General features: G+C 31.2%; 1 protein-coding gene across 1 annotated transcript; it reads left to right on the plus strand.

Annotated features, from left to right (window-relative positions):
• The first annotated feature begins 2374 nt into the window (after positions 1-2374).
• On the plus strand, positions 2375-21164 carry LOC103575580 (uncharacterized). The gene is made up of 3 exons (XM_014441152.1): positions 2375-2551; positions 20624-20709; positions 20795-21164. Exons 1-3 carry the CDS (start codon positions 2375-2377, stop codon positions 21162-21164), a joined length of 633 nt encoding a protein of 210 aa, XP_014296638.1.
• The last annotated feature ends 661 nt before the right edge of the window (positions 21165-21825 follow it).

Below are 21825 nucleotides of genomic sequence, written 5' to 3' on the forward strand. Positions count from 1 at the left end.
TTTAACAAAATATAATATATATATTTTTTTTTAATTTATTTTAATCCTATAAATATTATGAATGATTTTTTTTTAACATTTTTGATACACTGCGTATAGTTTTAATGATATGTGAGTAACTTTTTTTGTATCTAAAGAGAAAAATTACGCATTTAGGGATTAAATACGAATTAAAATGAACAATTATTAGTTACACAAATTGTCAATATTGATTATAATTAAAAAATTATAGGCCCATGATAATTTGATTCAGAACACTGATTTATCCGTGGTCCACAATAAACTATGGATGAAACTCTATCAACTTGGAGTTAGCGCGCAATACATCAGAGTTCTCCAGGATCTGTACGCGGAAGCACACATCAGGATAGTTTTGGACTCCGACAAAAATCCAGACCCGATTAACATAACGGAAGGAGTTTTTCGGGGGGACCCTTTAAGTGACTTAGTTTTCATCCTAATGCTATCGGATATAGAAGAATTTTTCATTCAAGACGGACATATAGACATATCCAATAAAATAATGCTGTAACTTTATGCAGATGATGCGGCCTTCGTCACCGAAAATATAGTCGAAATGCAACACCTTATGAACACACTAAAAAAGTTTGCCTATATAAATAAACTGATCGTCGAAGTCGATTGATTATCGAAAAAAATTATGGTGATTTTTGGCAAAATCGATCACTTTAAAGCTTCGGGACACTAAGAAAGAAAAATCGCAGCGCTTTGAAATTTTTAGGGTTTTTTTTTAGGGCATTTTGAGGTTGAAAAAAAAAACGACGATATCCTTTGTTCACCCGTTATATCCAAGGTTATAGCAAGATTTCCGAATATCCTTAAATATGCGAATTTTGATCTATTTTTTAATAAACATTATCGCTTAAAAAAATTTTTTTTATCAAAAGCCACTAATCTTGTTTATAGAGAATGTTTTCCAATTTTTAAAACCCTACTTCCATTCTCTGTACAACCAATACGTCTGGAAATATTGATTGTCAAAGTCAAAATGGACTTTTTTGCTTTGATCAATGATAACTTGGCGCCAAATCGTCAAAGAGACTTTTTGAGGCCGCCGATTTAAAGATCATAAAATTGTCTAAAAGAGTCATGAGTTCAAATCATCCGAAAAATTTATTGAAGCCTATAAACTCGTTGAAAGATGAGCATAAATTTTGAAAATTTTTTTTTCATCGGTTTTCTTAAGATTACTCCGGAATCGTGCATGATAAAAAAATTTGAGGTCCAGATCTGAAAACTAGAAACTTGAGGCTACAATTTACTTTCCTTTTTTTTTTCTACGACCATTTTTCACTGAGTAACAGCATGTTGAAAATCACCCAAAAATTTCGAATTTTTTCTCTATCTCTTAAGTTTTGGGACCAGTGTATATAGCAGCGTATTACATTTTATTTAGCACTGACTTATATATATTTTTTACACAATTTGTATTTTACTCTTCTTCATTCTTTTCTATTTTTTTTTTAAATTATTTTCGATGATTTTTAACTTCTCTTTTTCATTTAAAAACTGTTCTTTTTCTTTCAACTCTATTTCTTTCTTCTCAAGTTCCATTATTTTCCTTTTCAAAATATCAAAACTTTTTGTACTGAGCCCACTTATTTCTTCTTCTACTTCTAGTTATAATGAATTCAGGTTCACCCCATCTATTGAATCTTCTCTATTTTTAATTTTGCCTTTAATTTCTGCCTCCTTTCTTTGAAATTTCGAATTTGTATCTCAATTTTAAAACTTTTTTTTTCACATTCTTTAGGGGATATTTTTCGTTGAGATTTTCAACTATAGCTGTAAAAAGAAAAAACAAAACTCAATCAAACTATATCAAATTAAATGTTGCTTTTGAACAACATGACTACAACTTTATTCGTTGTTCGATTAGCGTGAAAGCAGTGTGATCAAATGTTTATTTTAATATCTTCAACACTTCATTAACTACATTAAATCGCAATGAATAATTCTGAAAAGCTCATATTCCGAATTAAAAAATTTAATAATTCGAATACAAAAATTTCGAAAGATTGTTATCACAATAAATTAACCTAACAAAAACAGATTCCCAGTTAAAAAATTGCGCTAAGTATATATTCAACTGTTTTTATAAAAGATAAAAATTTACTCTACAAAAACGTTTTCGTTAGCACCCAAACGGATCGGACATGTCTACCGGCCCATATCACGTGTTCAAACAAATTAATTTAGTGTATTGTGAGTGACGTGTTCGTTATTACAAATTATTTGTACCCAGTGTGGCAGTGCATTAGTCACTGCAGCTGGTGGTCGCTCGTAAGCTACCAGTCAATCAACTCAAGAAGCTCTCTGACAACAGGAAACCTTCATAATCGACCCAGTAAACATGATCCAATCAATGAATTTCACCCAAGCCCATTTGAAAGAAGTTACACCTACTAAAGAGCAAGCCACCGTTCTTGATAAAGTCGAAGGAACTCCAATTCAAGCTTATGTCATCGCCATCGCAGACAAAATTGCTCTAGAGAATATCCTATCTACATCAAGAATCGCTAACAACCGTGTATGTGTATACCTACCATCTAAGCAATTAGTTGAAAAGCTTATCGATCAGGGGTAGGGATAGTTTCGCCGAAAAACTAGAGTGGTAAGACAGAGCGCCTAAAGCAGCAAAAAGAAATGTTGATAACGAAGAATGATGAAAACATAGTGTGTGTAAATTCCGATAGAGAGCGAGTAAAGGACTTATTGAGTCATAAAATCAAATACGACGACGAAATCACGGAACACCAGAAAAAAGGCTCGTTCATAAAAAATGGGCAAAGGATGATTTTGTTGTTCATACTGCTATAGTTTGCCCGTTTAAAAAGACGGAAAAGTTAATTTTTTAATTATAATTTAAAATTTTTTTATTTTATTTAATAACTGATGAACTTGGTTTACTTTGAGAAAAGTAAACATTATAATGTGGTTAGAATATTTCGCGGTTAGTTGAAAGACAGCATTGAGAATATACTGCAAGTCATCCATTTGAAAAATCGGCTGTTTGAATAATATTACTTTATTAATATAATTTTTTTTTTTCATTAAATTAGTAACGCAATCACTTAAGATTAAAAGGGCGCTGACACTACAAGTCTATAAGAACAGTACTACTTTGCAATGTGCAGCAGACAGGAAACTGTCGGTCCACCCGTTCAAGAAAACGGGTAGATTAAATTTTAAATTTTAATTAATAATTAATATTTTTTTTTTTATTTAACGGCGTAGTGACGTTCAGTCGTACATAGCTGTAAGAGAAAAATCACATATCCGCGTATTGCCTTGCAGTATATGCCAGCGCCTAGAGAAACCACCAGACCGCCCGTTTAAAAAAACGCGTAGCTTAATTTTTATGTTTTAATTAATAACTAATTAAATTTTTTTTAATTAGTACCGTAATGACTTTAAGTCTTACTAACTGTAAGGGAATCATGTCCACAACTTAAGTACATCCTGGCAGTATGCCAGCGTATGGAAAAACCACCAGCCCGCCCGTTTGAAGTAACGGGTAGATTAATTTTGTGTTTTAATTAATAACTAATTAAATTTTTTTAAATTAGTGCCGTAATGAGTTTGAGTCTTACTCACTATAAGAGAATCATGTCCATAACTTAAGTACATCCTGGCAGTATACCAGCGTATAGAGAAACCACCAGCCCGCCCGTTTGAAGAAACGGGTAGCTTAATTTTTATTTTTTAATTAATAACTAATTAAATTTTTTTTAATTAGTACCGTTATGACTTCAAGTCTTACTAACTATAAGAGAATCATGTCCATAACTTAAGTACATCCTGGCAGTATGCCAGCGTATGGAAAAACCACCAGCCCGCCCGTTTGAAGAAACGGGTAGATTTATTTTATGTTTTTATAACAGGGCTATGCTGTTACTCTGGTCGTCCTTAAATTACCGTTTTAAGGGCGCCACTGGAAGTGATAACGGCCTCCCAGAACCGGATCTTAAATCTTCAGGGTCGGTGTAATTTTATTTAATTGTAAGAGAAGGATGAGGAAGGATAACTTATAAATAATTTACTTTTGCAATTCACAAGTTAAACCTTTTATTTTTCAATGACCCAATTGACCTTTATACTGTAACTTCACTTATGACCTTTTATAAACCTTATATTTTTTACCTTTTATAAACCTTATGACATTAAACCTTTTAAACCTTAAACTTTATGACCTTAATTGACCTTATAACCTTTATAACAATAATTGACCTTATAACATTAAACCTTATAACCTTTATAACTTCATTAAACCTTATAACCTTTTATTTATTTACCCGCAATAATTTTATTTAATAAAATCAGCCAACTACCTTTGGCGTTACCACACACTCACACTTACAATAGTTAAAAATTGCTTAACCTTCGCGATACTTAATTACTAAATTAACCAACTACCTTTGGCATTTCCACACACTCATACACACTCTGATTAAAAATCGCTTAACCTTCGCGATACTTAATTACTAAATTTTCCACTAAAATCCTTATCTATTTCACTCACACACTCACTCTGTCCCCTGGACTTATTTTACACACACTTAATTTCAATTTATTTTCCCACAATTAATAATTTAATTAATTTAGAGAATTATATGATTATTAATTAATTTATCAATTGATTTTCCTTTTTCTACTTTATTGATCATTATTCCTTTTCATTAATTGCTTGACACTTATTTTAATATCACAACCTTCACTCAGTAATTTAATGACGCGTTACTTCAGGTACTTTTTTCACCGCGATAATTATTCTTATTTTATTTACGCCCTTTACTTAATTAATTATAATTTCTTTAATTACTCAAATTTTCCTATTTAATTTACCAACGACTTTGACCACGGACCTCTCTTAGCTTTCCGAGACAATTTTAATTGATTTTATTTATTTTATTATTTTTATTGAATTTTATTTATAAGTAATTAATAATTGACTAGCGGCTATGACTAGATTCGACAGTTCCGGTGCGCGAGTCACTCGGCCTACCTGGAAACTTCTAGAACAATTCCGGCTACCTGCCTGGAGTTAATTAATTACTCAAATTTTATAATTATATCCGAGTTTAATTTATTAATTTTCTTTACGAAATTATTTAATTCGCGAGAATTTTGTTTAGACGCGACGATATCAAATGTATACTAAGTATTTGATAAAATTTTCCGGCTTCCCGCCTGGAATAAATTTTATAAATACCTCTCCAGTTAAAAACTCTCCAGATCTTTTCCTCGTCGTGTCTCTGTCCGGGTTTTGTCTTATTAATTTTTCTCGTTCTCGTTTTGGTCTTAATCGTGGTTTCGTCTCTCTCTCTGTCTTTACTCTCCTCTCTCTCTCTCTCCTTACTCTCCTTCAACCTGTTACAATCAGACGCAATCAGTAATGTTTATAGAAAATACCGGATAACTGCCTGGTATTTGTTATAATTAATTGGAATTTCCATCGTTTGGTTCCACAATAAACTCAAGCTATTAATTAATTAATTACCTGTTATAATTAAATTCGGCGTCTATTTTTCGTCGGTTGTCTCGTCACTTTGTTCTCTCCACCTCTCTATTCGGACGTCCCGATGGTTAATGCCCGATTCTCGTTCCGATCCCCGTTTATAATTGCTCGCTCACTCTTGACTATAGTTGCCCTTTTTTCTCTCCTACTTAACTCTAGGTGGGGTCGACTGTCGAGCAAGTGGAATTTCCATTTCCGGACGACTAGTCGCTACCTACCCGGAATACCCGGAGTGGTAATGTTACATGACCGACAGTGCGCATAATAGATTTTATTTGAATTTACTTGAACGCTGTAAATACGAATTTACCCCGTTACATTTTAATCAATAACTAATTAAATTTTTTTTAATTAGTACCGTAATGACTTTAAGTCTTACTCACTATAAGAGAATCATGTCCATAACTTAAGTACATCCTGGCAGTGTGCCAGCGTATATAGAAACCACGAGCCCGCCCGTTTGAAGAAGCGGGTAGCTTAATTTTTATGTTTTAATTAATAACTAATTAAATTTTATTTTAATTATTACCGTAATGACTTTAAGTCTTACTAACTGTAAGAGGATTCTGTTGTAACGGGTAAAACTGGGGTTAATATCAGTTGCTAATTAAAAGTTATTAATTACTTGATAAGTTGAAAAATGAACCATCCAGAACCAGAAAAGATAAACCAGTAAATAGATAAACAATATCTGAATGCAAGGAATTTAATAATTAGCTAATATTATTTTAAGTTAACATAAAATATCCCAGAAAGCAAAATTAGAAAATTTACAAACTACCCTTTTTCGCTCGGTTTAGCTCGCCGGAGTCCGGGGTTAAAAACAAAAGGGGTTTTCAAAAGACAGACATTATTAAATATAATACTTTAAATTTTATTCAAATCAACACCTTTACATAGGCTTCGAGCCCTTGTTCTACTACCAATTATTTAAGCAAGGTTTTCATCACGGTTTATTATGATTTTTAAATACGTACACACGGTTACGCGGTCAATTCCCACACACACACACAAAATTACGCGGACTAGTAACGCGGGTCTACCCCCTCCCGGATGCTTCAGGGGTGTCGGGTCGACTTCCCCGTCGGCCCTGCACGAGTTCCCCTTCCCTGAGGGTAAGCGGATGGTCTTCGTCTAACCCCTACCTACACGGCTAGTTTTACCACCCCTTGGCAGAAGGCCTCAGAGTGGGGACCCTTATATCTCCCCGAGAATAAAAATTTCGCTTACCTTGGTCCGGTCGGACTCGGGGTAGCCGAAGTTCCAGATGTTGTCCAGGGAATGGTCTTCCTCTAGAGAACGTCTCGGGAGACTAAGTTGCCAATACGGGCTTTACCGAGCGCTTTTATTACCTGAGCCATCCGTCACACATGCGGAAAAGGATAAATTTCATCGCCCTCTAGCGTTGCTTTCTGAAGCGTAGCGATCGAGAAATTATTCTAAGTCCCTGGGCGACAAAAATCAAAGGAAGCAGAAAAACGATGAAATATTATTCAAGAGATTGAATTTCTTCTAAGTTTTGTGCTTTAATATCAGTAAGAATTGAAAAATATAAATTAACGAGATATAACGAATGATTCGGAAAGGAAAAGAATGTGTTTAAGGCTCTAAGTAAACATTTAAATACGGAGAAGCTTAGCCGTACGGCTCACACACTCGTGAGCGAAAGGAGAGAGAATGAAAGAATACGCGATTAAAATACTAAGTTAAATTAAACTCTCTCTCACATTATTTTTTTTTTCATATTTTGTCTTATTTTATATTTCTTTCAATCTCTTAAATCTTTTAAGAGATTCATATGGAATCCTTTTTCACCTTTTTTCTTCACCTTTAAATTTACTGGCTCGGGACTTAGAAATAATTTTCACTCGGCGCGCATTCATATTATCATTCTATACACTCGTACCAATGTAATATCATACAAAATCTTGGTAATAATATAACACAGCCATAGTAAATAAATCAACATAGTTATAGTAATAGTTTTAGTATATTAAGAAGAAACCACAGTAGTAGTTAATAGAAATAATAGTAATTAAGTAATAGTTATAATACCAATATTTATAAGTAGATCACAATAAACATGTAGTAATTAAGTAACGTAGTTACCTAGTCATAGTTAATGAAAAAAAATAGTTTTTAAGTGCGAGTAGTAAGTAGAATAAACACCATAGTTTAGGTTTAGTCATAAGTAATAATAATAATAATAATAATAATACTAGTTATAAATCATAAGTAGTAATAAGTAGTAATAATTATTCTAGTAATTTAGTCATAGTAATAAGAAAATAGTAGTAATTTAAAGTACAATAGGTTAGTATAGTAGTAGATATAAGAAAACAAAATAGTCGTAAGAATAAGTCAAAAACTTGGTCCGCACAAACTGGTCTACCATCACACTGTCTATAACTTAAGTACATCCTGGCAGTATGCCAGCGAATATTGAAACCACCAGCCCGCCCGTTTGAAGATACGGGTAGATTAATTTTTATGTTTTAATTAATTAATAATTTTTTTTTTTATCAGTACCGAACTGACTTCGAGTCTCACATAGCTGTCAGGTTTAAATGCCATGTTTCCCTTTCGTCTTGCACTATGCCAGCAATAGAGAAACCATCAGCCTGTCCGTTTCCGGAAACGGGCAGATTACTTTTTAGGATTCAGTAAATATTTAATTTTTTTTTCTTTTAAATTGTAATGGAGTGACTGAGTTCAAAAATGCTGTCATTGAGTCATGTGTCTAAATGAAGTACTGCCTGGATACATTTTTTTTTGTACTCTATCCTGCCATTTAACTATTAACTATTTACTCATTTGCTAGTAATCACAAATTACATATCTGTCCTCTTAATGTTAGTAATCATTTCTATTTTATTAATTAGTGTTATTATTTAATTGCTAAATAATATTTACAAGTTATACAGTAGATATTTTTTTTTCTTTTGAAAATGTTTTGGCCTGAGCTTTTTTTTGGAACGCGGTGACTGTACTTTTCACTTATGCGTACATCATTCCGTTTCTTCCTCCGAGATTATGTCACTTTCCCAAGCTTCTCTTATCGAGCTTTCTTCTTCTTCAATTTCACAGAGACCTTCTCTGTTTCTCAGCTATTGAATCACATTGAAATCATTTAGCTTTTCAATAATATCTTCAATCATTATTCCTCGCGTGGAACTTAGCTGTATCTCCACATCTCTCTAGAAATTATTAAACTCGTCGTTTGACTCTCTTGTGATTTTTTTTGATTCGCCGGTGACATCAATGCCTTTTTCAATCGAGGCTTTCACTGACTTGGCCTTTACGTAAACGTCCTTCAAATTTTCTAGACGAATAAAGTTTACTGTTTAGTTACTTATGTCATCTAGTATTATTTTTATCGTTAAAAGTTCTACTTTCTATTTAGAAACTCTCATAGAATGCAATAGATTCTCATAAATTCTCATAGCGATTTTATAAGAATTAATGAGTTCTATGAGAAATTCCATAGTTAAGTATAGGGCTTACACATAGAGCTTTAAGAATTTATCGGATTTTTTGAGCAGAGCTTACCGAGGAATTGGTTTGGATGAGGATGCTTCCATAGTACAGCATTCCAATCTCGGTGATAAGACTCCATATGGTTGTTCATCCTATCACCAATCATTCCGTATACAGAAAATGATTTTGGTCCTCTCTGATTCAACCAAAAGCTTTCATAATATTCAAAAAATCTATCGAATAAGTTTTTATGCTGTCTTCTGGTCTGATCTTTGATAACTTCGTAGGTCTGAAGTATAAATTCAGCGGGTAGTAATGCCAGTAGTTTAATTAAATTCAGCACGATAAATCTATCTGGCACGGTCTTTCGGTTTTTTTTCCAATTAGACTGAGCTTTTTAGCTTTTTTGAAAGTAGCCTGAAAAAAGACAAACTATTAATAATCTACATGATTCAATAACAGAGAAAAAAAGATTTATTCAAATTTACCTGCGCGTAGTGGAAGTAGCAGTGCCTTGGAAAAATCCCTATGAACGTAGATTCCAACGAGTTATGGAGCGCTTTCTCGTGGTCCGACATATATGATATGGGCTTAAATTTTGGGAAAGTTTTTGTCAAAAATTGCCATACGTTTAAATAACAAATTTCCTCTTTATTTGTCATTAAGACGTGCATGCATGGGATAGGCTACAAAGAAAATAATTTTAGCTGAGAAATTGAATTAGTAAGCATATAAAAAAAAAAAAAAAATCAAAATCAGAAATGAAATATTTTTCCCGTTGAAAGAAGATGAGCATATAAGTCTTTATATTTGTTCTATCAGTATTTTCCTTCAAGTTAATAATTATTGAGAATTTAAGTATGCTTGGTTGAAAGATCGAGAACAGGTAGTACAGGTAGTACGCTTCATATTTCAGAATATCAATAGATATCAAAAATCATACCTTCTCACATTTAGTTGACGGATTTTCAATTTTTACCATGATTGTCATCATTTGTACTGCACAGTTTAAAAATTTCGGTGGGCACTTAAATGTTGCGTCAACATAAATATGGAGTGAATCAGAAGCTATCGATTCTAATAAATTGGAGTCGTAGATAAATAAATTTTCAGCTACTTCACCTTTCTTCATCAAAACGTACTCAAAATTAATTGATAGTTAATTACTCAAATGACTGCCATATTTTAATAATCCTTTGTTTTTTGCTATAATTAATGATTGCCAGAAGCCATGTAAAGTGTTTTCATCAATGTGCAGCCGTACACTTTTAGGCTGTAATTTTTTTCGACGCCAATATTTAATAAGAGATTTACTCTCTGAAAATGGAACTAATGCTCCAACTTCGTCATCACTGTAAAAAAAATTGTATTGATGAAAAGATAACAAAATTGATTCAAAATTTAAACCAAAGAACGTAGTAAGTTAAAATCCTACTAAAAGATTCATACAACTTACACTTTTACAGTGCTTTTATATATTTGATGAGGTTTTAAATAAGGAACGCTGCTGTATTTTTTTATATTATCACGATAAACTCTTCTTGTGATTAAATCCGAATCCGGTTCATGATTGTGCGTTACTTTAAGCGACGTTTCATGAAATACATGCTTATCATCAAAATATCCCCGAACTTTGCACCCTTTTTTATCCTTATTACATTTTACGTAACTATAATCAAACTCATTATGAATTTGAATGAACCATTATCAATTTGAAATGATTTAAAACAATTTGAATCGACTGATATACAGATATACACTTAACATGGAGCAAATTATATTTCTTAATCAGGGGTATTATGAATTAATTTATTAGATAATCTTTGACAAGTCCAAGTTTGTGGAAGATTTGAGCTAATTATATTAAACCTCTTTCAGTAGAGCGACAATCCTATAAGTGAACAAGATTGGCCACTTGAATAAAAAACTGAAAGTTAACGTTTGAGGTTTTTTTTATCAACAAAGTAATGCATTCCAATAATGAATTATTTAATTGTTTTGAGGTGGGCTTCATAAAGTTCAACTTGTCTGATGTCAATAATTTAAATTCCTACAGATCAAAAAAATATTGAAATTGATCTAACTTGACAGTTTAAAAGTAATGGCTCGATTAGTTATTTATAAAATTTTTGATTTCAAAAAAAAAACATGTTATAATTATATGATAAATAAATAGATTAGCATGAAAATAACAACTTTGGCTTCAGTCTGATATAACTAAATTAAACTTATTATATGATCAATTGATTATATGATCAAAAGAAACCATAAAAAAGATGAGTTGGTATGATATCAGGCACATTTTAGTACGTTATATTATGATTTATCCGGAAAAAATAACATAAAATGTTATTTTTTTAACATTTCAACGCCGATATCTTTTGAACTAATCAATCGATTTTGATGTTTGAGGTGGCAGTCGACGCATTTTATTGAGTTCTAGAGCTGATTAGATTTTGAAGTCGATCGTATAAGTCGTTTTTGAGAAATCAATAAAAAACTAAAAAAAAAATTTTTTTTTTGCCGTAATTCGCAAATATTTTCGAGTCTATTTGATCAAATAATCTGAAATTTTCAGGAAAGTTGATGGCCAACAAGCTCTTTCAAGTGCCACCTCAACCGTCCAAATCGATTCATTAGTTCAAAAGTTACAAAGAGTTTACATACATACACACACACACACACACACACATACACACACACACTCGGACATCATTCTGAAAATAGTCAGAATAGCTTCCTAGGACCTCAAACCGTCGACATCTGATGAAAACTCGATTTTCGAAAATCGGGGTGAAAACAATAACTTGCCGAAATTTTTGAAAATCGTCGATTTTCTTAGCGGGAAGTTAAAAATTAATGTTATCATGTCTATGAGGTTTTTAATATTTTCCAATAAATAAATCATTTATTCGTGGTACATTTTTATGAATTTCATTTTTTCATTTCGTTACATTTTTTAATGTTAAAATATTTTTCTTTGTGCCTAAAGTACTTGTTGTCTCAAAATTTGTAATAAATGTAAATTGAATATAGATCTCACTATATAAAAAACATTTAGTATTATTTTGGATTTAAAACAATTAAATTGCATTCAGTAGTATTCAAAAAATAATTGTTTTATTCCTTTCAAATTCTTCTGTGTCATTGATGGCTTTTTTTTAATTCTTTCCTCTTAATCATGATTTTTAATTCTTCTGACTACCCAAATATGTTTTGCTCCTCTTAAAACAAACCAACTATATTTGTAGTGCTAGCATACTTGTAATACATAAAGTTACATTATTCTAAATCTTAAATTTTTACTTTTCAACCGAACGCATGGCTCATTGGTTTATAAATAGAAAATATGACAACACTGATAGCTTGGCTAAAGATTTAGATGAGTATGAAGCTACGACAAATTATAGTTTGAAAATTTATGAGTCTCGAACAATTGAGACCTTCTGTAAAAGGAGAAGGATTACTGAAACATTTGAAGGCATCAAATATTATGAGTGCTATTGGAATGGTATCACTCATGTCGTAGGAAAAAATACTGATAAGTAAGTAATGAATAAAATATATTATCTTTGAAATTCTCGAATGCTTTTTACGACACAGCACATTAATATTTTTACTTAAATAAATTACATTTAGACTTCCAATCAATCGTAAAACTAATTCGATAATTTTGTGAAATATTTAGTTATAATAAAATTGTCTTAGTAAGAGCAATCAATAAACATTTTGATGATTTTTGTTGTTTACAGATCGCAAGAACCGTGTCCAGTACAGTTAGTTGGAAGAATCGATCTGAAAACAAGTCAATTCTGTATAAAAACGTGGGTTCACACGCATAATCATCAACCAATTAAAAATGTAAGTTACTCCTAATCGCTTTGCTCAATAATTCAGCCAATTACGAATTAAATACGCTATTTGCAACCCTACAGATCAGTAAATCCTGATGAATCATCCGTGATTTCTTGTTTGTATCTTTATATGTTAATAACAGAGTGGTCCTTAATAACGTCGTAGTTGCTTGTTCGACATTCCGAACGATAGAACGCTTTTTTTATGAATAATAAAATTTTATAACTAAGCTACGGCCCAAGGTCGCTATGCTTAAATACTCAAAAAAGATATAAAAGTTATCCTTTTCGATAAAACGAAAATTTAGTGTTTTCATTTATCGTTCTTGAATAACTTATCTATCTTGGATCAAAAGAGTAACTTGATTTTAAGATTTCTAATTTATTAGACTTGCTTTTGACTCAATTAACATAATTTTGACGGCTATAATTCTTTTGGCTTCAATAGGATTTTTTTCAACTTAGAAATTTAAGTCAACTAAGTAAAATCCAAGACAACGTGACTTTAATTAGACTTGGTTGGCGTAAATCGATACTGAGTAAGACAACTTAGTCAAAAGCAAGTCTAAACTAAATGTATTTTTATATCTTAAAATATGAATAGTAAAAAAAAACAAATAAACTTGTGATTTGTGAGTGTGAATGTAGCAGACCATCGGCAAATTTACAATTATTACAATTATTAATAAATAGACTATAAAATTAATAAAATGAAATTAAAAAAAAAATGCTCATTTAAAAAATTTTGAAATTAACAAGTGCGTTTTTACTAATATTATTTTATAAAATTATTTGCTCTATTGATTTATAACTTTGAATTTGTCTAACGTCTGCTACATTCACGCCCATTGTGATTTACGAAAAATTAGGATAGACATTGGTGAACATTAAAAAAAATCCTTATTAAGAAGTACTCTTTCATGCTAAAGAATAGTCAACGTTTGTATCCATGCTTAAAAAATTGGAAAGATACTAATAGCTGTATGTATAAGGCCCTTTACTTAACTATAAAACTCATTTCTCATAGAACACATTCATTCTTATAAAATTTCTATAAGAATTGATGAGAATCTAATGGATTCTATGAGATTTTCTAAACAGGGATGCAATGTGCTTCATTCATTTCTTTTCAGGATCTTCGAAAAGAAAAAAAATGGGTCGAGAAAATGGCTAGAGAGAGAACAAATAATAAAAAAAAACAATGTGAGTTTGGAGGAAGAAGCTACGGATAAATTGTTGAAAAAAATAAAACTAGGAATACTGAGAAACCCAGAAAATAAAAAAAAAAAATTGATATAATGGAGGCTTGTTATCGAAAATTGAAAATGATGGATGACGGTGAATCACATTCGGAGACATCAGATGTAGATGAGGATGAACAAAATCCAAGAACAGGTGAAAATAGTAAATCCCGAGAAGCAGAAGAGATGATAGCCGATCATCTGGAAGTCAACAATATGAAAAAAAAAAAATCTGGGCGTCGGTTGACCCTGCGGGCCAGCCCCAAAACTTCCCGCTGTTTTCGACCTCAAAGAGCTCGAAAACATTAGTGTAGATATATTTTCGAGCTCTTCGAGCTCGAAAATGCTATCACATGCAATTGTTTTTTTATGATCTTTTCAAGCTCTAACAAGTTACCTGTTATGCTGAAGTTTGAAAATTTAAGAATCGAAAATTATCAATGAAGCGGTTTTTAAAATTTAGTTCCTGATTATGTTCAGTAAAATAAGTGTATTGAGGCAGAAATCAATGTCAGGGATTAAAATCAAGATTTGAATAAGTTTTGACTCATGTAAGAAACAATAAAATATGAAATATCCGATAAAAATATTAAAAACTACGTTTTATCGATTTTTTCGTTGATAATATGATTTAAACTAAAAACCAAGTTCGATGACATTATATGATCAAAAGATACCATAAAAAAGATGAGTTGGTATGATATCAGGCACATTTTAGTACATAAAATTATGATTTATCCGGAAAAAATAACATAAAATGTTATTTTTTTAACATTTCAACGCCGATATCTTTTGAACTAATCAATCGATTTTGATAGTTGACGTGGCAATCAGCGCGTTTTATTGAATTCTAGAGCTGATTAAAATTTGAAATCGATCGCGTCAGTCGTTTCGAAAATATTTAGAAAAAACCGTTTTTTACCATTTCTTTCTCCCGCGATAACTCTCGAACGAATTATCCGATTTTGATGTTTGAGGTGGCAATCGACGCGTTTTATTGAGTACTAGAGCTGATTAGATTTTGAAGTCGATCGTATAAGTCCTTTTTTGAGAAATCAATAAAAAACTAAAAAAAAATTTTTTTTTTTTCGTAATTCGCAAATATTTTCGAGTCTATTTGATCAAATAATCTGAAATTTTCAGGAAAGTTGATGGCCAATAAGCTCTTTTAATTGCCACCTTAACCGCCCAAATCGATTCATTAGTTCAAAAGTTACAAAGAGTTTACATACATACACACACACACACACACACACACACACACACACACATACATACACACACTCGGACATCATTCTGAAAATAGTCAGAATAGCTTCCTAGGACCTCAAACCGTCGACATCTGATGAAAACTCAATTTTCGAAAATCGGGGTGAAAACAATAACTTTCCGAAATTTTTGAAAATCTTCGATTTTCTTAGCGGGAAGTTAAAAAATAATACGAATTCGATAGACTACTCGACAGATGAAGATGATTTCCTGGGCTTTCCGACCAGCAATGTGTCCAATGCAGATGTTGAAAAAAATTGTCAATGATAAAAATATGTCAAAAGCGGAAACTAAAAACTCCAGAATGAAAACTCAGCGACGTACAAAATAGGAACCAGGACCAGAACAACTTGATAAATATAATAAAACTTACAGGAGTAAAGAATTTTTTTTAATGAAAAAGAACACAGTAAATTGCTGAAGAAAACATGATAGTAATGTGAAAAACTGAAACAATAAAACGACGATTTTTTTTAGTCGAACATAATTTTTGTCTTAGAAATAAATTGAAATGATACCCGGGAAAAAATGAATTTGCCTAACCATATATATTTATATATGATTATATATAAATTTTTATGTTGAGACAATGTGAATTGTCTTCGTCGTCCTCAGCCTTGCGGTTCCCATTTTTCCCCGTCTTCTTGTCGTCTGAAACTACCCAAGTCATAGTGCCGTGGTCACATGACTAATTTTCACATCGACGCATGACCGTAAGGGTGAAGTGGGGACAGAGTTCAGCGGCAAGTCCCAGACCCTCAATTATCGGTTAGACAACAGAGACTTCGATCTTGGATCTATTAGCGTCTAGACGTACTCGAATATTCTAATTTAATATTAGCCGGCAATTTACTTGCATTGTATTCATTTATTATTTAATTTAGTTATTATACTTTACATCTAACTGGCAACTTAGCTTGCGATTTCATTATATATCGTACATCCTTATTATTATTTGAGACTAAGGCATATTTAATTTGTTAAGTTCATTAGTATGTTACCGCTGATACATTTGTAGTATCAGCGTATTAATTATAAAATATAAAATCAGTGTATTCTTTGATTATAACAACCAACGCTTTCTACGTGGCCATCCATTGTTCGGACCACCTAAATTGTATTATTCAGCGACATTTATTGTAAGTAATTGAGAATTATTATAACTGGCAATAAACTTGCATATTTTCTGTATAACTTCATATTCTATCTACTACCTTTTAATCATATCCTAAAATACTGGTAAAATTATTTAATAAGACATAATATTGATTGATTAAGTTATATACGATAATTAAATTAATTATAAGAAATAATTTATAAATAATAAGCCGTGAGGTAAGTTAACAGATTTTTATATACGTTGCCGAGTTTGAATAAGTGCGGGTCCTTGCTTTGCAAGAACTCTAGCCCATTGCTCTGTCCCAAATAAAATAAAATTTGTTAGAGGCCAGCCTAAGCCAGGGTTCAACCCGCGAATTCTGGTGGCTGCTGGTAAAAATCGCGAAATGAAAAGCGGTTTGTCTCAATGTAAAATATATATAATCATATATGGACTAATGTATTATATGTATGTTTTATTTAAGTCTATATATGATTAGATCTGATTAGATCTGACTTATATAGGTCTATATATGATTATATATAAGTCTATATATAATTAGATCTGATTATACCTGAGTTATCTAGGGCTACATATGATTATATATAAATCTTTATATAATTAGATCTGATTAGACCTGAATTATCTAGAGCTATATATGATTATATATAAATGTATGTATAATCAAATTTAATCAGACCAGAGTTATCTAGGTCCATACATGATTATATATAAATCTATATATGATTATATCTAATCAGATCTAATTTATATAGGACCATATCTATAATTAAACGTAAAGCCTTGTACATAATTATATCTAATCAAATGTAAATTATAATTTTATTCATAATTGTTGATTTTATGTTCTTTAGTGATTTTAACATGAATATAAGTATCTGAATTTTTTTATTAATTATTAAAGATGAAGAGCCAAATTATATTTTATTTTATTTTGCCACTATTATTATTTATAAATCAATACTAAATTAATAATACATTTTGCTTACATTCATCGAAGTAATACATTTATTATAAATTATGTGTAATATTTCCTAAATTTTACATGATATATTTATTAGTATTTTAATAAAGTATACTTTGTTAATGTCATTTTTACCACACAGTTTTCAAAGTATTTGGTTTTTTGCGTACACAATTTTCGACTCTTATAAGCTGTGTCATTTTTTTATCATCAGAATACTTGATCAGCACTGTATCATTATTTTCTTTTATAGAAATAACGTGTTCAATAATACTTTTGGTTTTTATGTGATAGAAGACTTTGGTATGTTCAACAGTGAACCAATTTAAGATGAAATATAAATTCTCTTGAAATTTAAAAATGTACCTAATTGATTCATTGATAGCAGATTCACCAAGATCTATCTGTACAGTGTGACTATTTGTTTTTGTCATTTTATAAATCTCTGATGTATAGATACCTTATTAGATTAAAAAAAATAAAATAATATATACTTGTTTGTACTTAAAGTTTGATAATATTCAAATGAAAAATTCTTTGGTGACTAAATTCAATTGCAATAATTATTATGTAAGTTTGCGTACGATTATTTAAAAAATTTAAAAATAAGTAACACTAAAATTAAAAAATTTTATAGATAGATATAAAATATATTAATAGATATGATGGATATCTCGATAATTTCTTTAAAAAATAAATAATTTATGTTTATAAGTACTTACAATTTGATAATATTCTAATGACAAATTCATCGTTTGGTGATAAGTTGATTTGTAATCATCATTATATAAATTTACGTGTAATTTTTTAATAAGTCTATGAATATTTTGTGTTGCTCTATCAATATGAGATTGTCATTTTTCTTAAAAATTGGATGAATATTGAATAAAAATAAGACATAGTGGAAAAGTTATTGATTCTAATTTGTATTAGATTATAAGTCAACTGTAATTATAAGACAACAATAACTTCCAAAATGTATGATTTCATCAAAATTTGACTCCAAATATTTTATTCAATTATACATGAATACATATGATTATATTTAACTGATTAAATAAGGCCAATGATTAGGTCTCATTAAATAATAATTGGCCATATATAATTATATAAACCTTATATAATTTTATATGATTATATATGATTAGACCTGGCCAATTTTCAGGTCTAATTATATATAAGTGGTTATTTGTAAATATATATGATTAGGCAAATACTTTATATAATTATATATGATTAGATCTGGCCAATTTTCAGATCTAATTATATATATGTTTTTATATATGATTATATATGATTAGGCAAATTCATTTTTTCCCGGGTAACTGTCTTTAATAGAAAAAAAAATTAATTAACAAAAATTAATCATCTTGTCATTTTTACTGGATAGAATAATCAGAAAAATTTAATCTGCCCGTTTCCTTCATCGACTAGACTGACAGTTTTCTTATTGCTAGCATACTGCCAGACAGGACTCAATAAACATTCTTCTGCTACAACTCTTTAAATCTTGAAGTAACTACATTACGAGATAAAAATAAAAAAAAATTATGTATTAATTTAAACTTAATAGTAAATCTGACTGCTTTCTCAAACGAATAGACTGACAGATTCCGTATTGCTGTAATACTGCGAGACAGAACTCAAATGATAAACATTTTCCGATTACGACTTTTTTAAAGTCAAAGTCGAGATGCTACTAATAAAAATAAAAGAAAATTATTTATTAATTGAAACACAAAAATTGATCTGTCCGTTTCGCTAAACGGGCAGGCTGAAGGTTTCTCTATTGCTGGCACAATGCAAGACGAAAATTGAATGAGTCTTTCTTCTCTTACAGCTATTTAGGACTGGAAGTCACTACGGTACTAATTACAAAAGATAAAAAAATTGTTTACTAATTAAAACATAAAAATTAAGCTACCCGCTTCTTCAAACGGGCGGGCTGGTGGTTTCTATATACGATGGCATACTGCCAGGATGTACCTAAGTTATGGACATGATTCTCTTATAGTTAGTAAGACTTAAACTCATTACGGTACTAATTAAAAAAAATTTAATTAGTTATTAATTAAAACATAAAAATTAAGCTACCCGTTTCTTCAAACGGGTGGGCTCGTGGTTTCTCTATACGCTGGCATACTGCCAGGATGCACTTAAGTTATGGACATGATTCCCTTATAGTTAGTAAGACTTAAACTCATTACGGTACTAATTAAAAAAAATTTAATTAGTTATTAATTAAAACACAAAATTAATCTACCCGTTTCTTCAAACAGGCGGTCTGGTGGTTTCTCTATGCGCTAGCATATACTGCAAGACAATACGCGGATATGTGATATTTTTCTTACAGCTATGTACGACTGGACGTCACTACGCCGTTAAATAAAAAAAAAAAATATTAATTATTAATTAAAACTTAAAATTTAATCTACCCGTTTTCTCGAACGGGTGGACTGACAGTTTTCTGTCTGCTGCACATTGCATCTAGTACTGTTCTCATAGACTTGTAGTGTCAGCGCCCTTTTAATCTTAAGTGATTGCGTTACTAATTTAATGAAAAAAAAAATTATATTAATAAAGTAATATTATTCAAATGGATGACTTGCAGTATATTTTCAATGCTGTCTTTCAACTAACCGCGAAATATTCTAACCACATTATAATGTTTACTTTTTTCAAAGTAAACCAAGTTCATCAGTTATTAAAAAATTAACTTTTGTCCTTCTTTTTAAACGGGCAAACTATACCAGTATGAACAACAAAATCATCCTTTGCCCATTTTTTATGAACGAGCCTTTTTTCTGGTGTTCCGTGATTTCGTCGTCGTATTTGATTTTATGTCTCAATAAGTCCTTTACTTGCTCTCTATCGGAATTTACACACACTATGTTTTCATTATTCTTCGTTATCAACATTTCTTTTTGCTGCTTTAGGCGCTCTGTTTTACCACTCTAGTTTTTCGGCGAAACTATCCCTACCCTCGATCAGCACCCAGCTATCACTATCAGTTTCCAAGGAATCTTAATCCGGCCATAAGTCATTAGTACAGTCAACTTCGACTGTAAATTGATTGTCCCGACGCTGGAATATGCCTAGTTATTCGTTAGTCCTCATAAAAAATTATAAAAATTTAATCCTCGCAAGAAATAATTTTAGATATTTCCAGTGTCACGACCAACAAAGTTCGAGTTCCTCACTACAAGTGGATCTAGTTCTGTAACAGGGGAAAAATTTTGGACGAAGTACACAATTATAATCACTCACATGACTCAATGCAGTCTTATAATAATATAATGATACAATAATTCGTGCAATTTTTTTTTATAGCGAAAAAGTATTTAGTAGTATCAAAGATGTTAAAGCGGGTGCATTCATTATTCATGGCAATGATGACAATGATGATGATGACGATAATGGTGATGATGATCTAGCTGGAAATTCCAACGATAACGATAACACGCGTGATGAAGGTGAATCCGATGTTACATCTGATGATGACATCAATAAAACTGATGATGATGAAAACCATGATAAGGAAGACAATGACGATGATGATGATGTTGATGCCGATGATAGTGATGATGATGATAATGATGATAATGATAATTATGATAGTGTTGATGTCAGTGATTGCGACAGTAATTATGACCGTGATCTTGATGAAGATAGTGTGAAAGTGTGGACTGCTGATTGCTGACATGAGAGTTGAGGCTCTCCATCTTTGTTGTATTCCTTAAAATTTTTAGCCTAACTTGTTCTTAGAGCAATGGCTTGATAGGGGTAAGTCTCGCGCAGCAGGGAACCGTAATTGAGTTCCCTGCGCAATTCAAAGTGGGGTCAGCTGAGGGCTTGGCTGCCTCAAAGAATTATTGATACAACACGTATCCTGGACGCTAAACTAAGTGCTCTGATAAAACTTTTGCGCTTCTTATAAACGTAATGTTCTCACAACTAAAATAATCCAACAAAATTTACTGTTATATCTAACTAATAAAAGAAAATTCCAATAAGCAGTAAAATATATATGTGGTGGTTCGGCTTCACTCCGCGAAATGGCATTGTACAACTCGCCTCTTGCAATACCTCGTCCCTACACCTATTTCAATATATAACATTTCCAACATGTAACTTCCAACTCGGCATCTTAGGTGAGGTATACGAAAGACACACCTAACTGAGGTGTCTCAGCTATCGTATACTTAGACAAAACGCCTTTCACCCCACAAATACCTTTTTCCATCTCTCCTCTTCTCATCATCGCTCACAGCATTGTACTTTTTGGTATGTGGTGACTTAGGCAAAGATTGTTTCAATCTAATCCTAAAGAGTCGCCGCTACATATATAGATAAATCTTATT

This window comes from Microplitis demolitor, chromosome 6, assembly GCF_026212275.2.
Source record: "Microplitis demolitor isolate Queensland-Clemson2020A chromosome 6, iyMicDemo2.1a, whole genome shotgun sequence".
NCBI lineage: Eukaryota > Metazoa > Arthropoda > Insecta > Hymenoptera > Braconidae > Microplitis > Microplitis demolitor.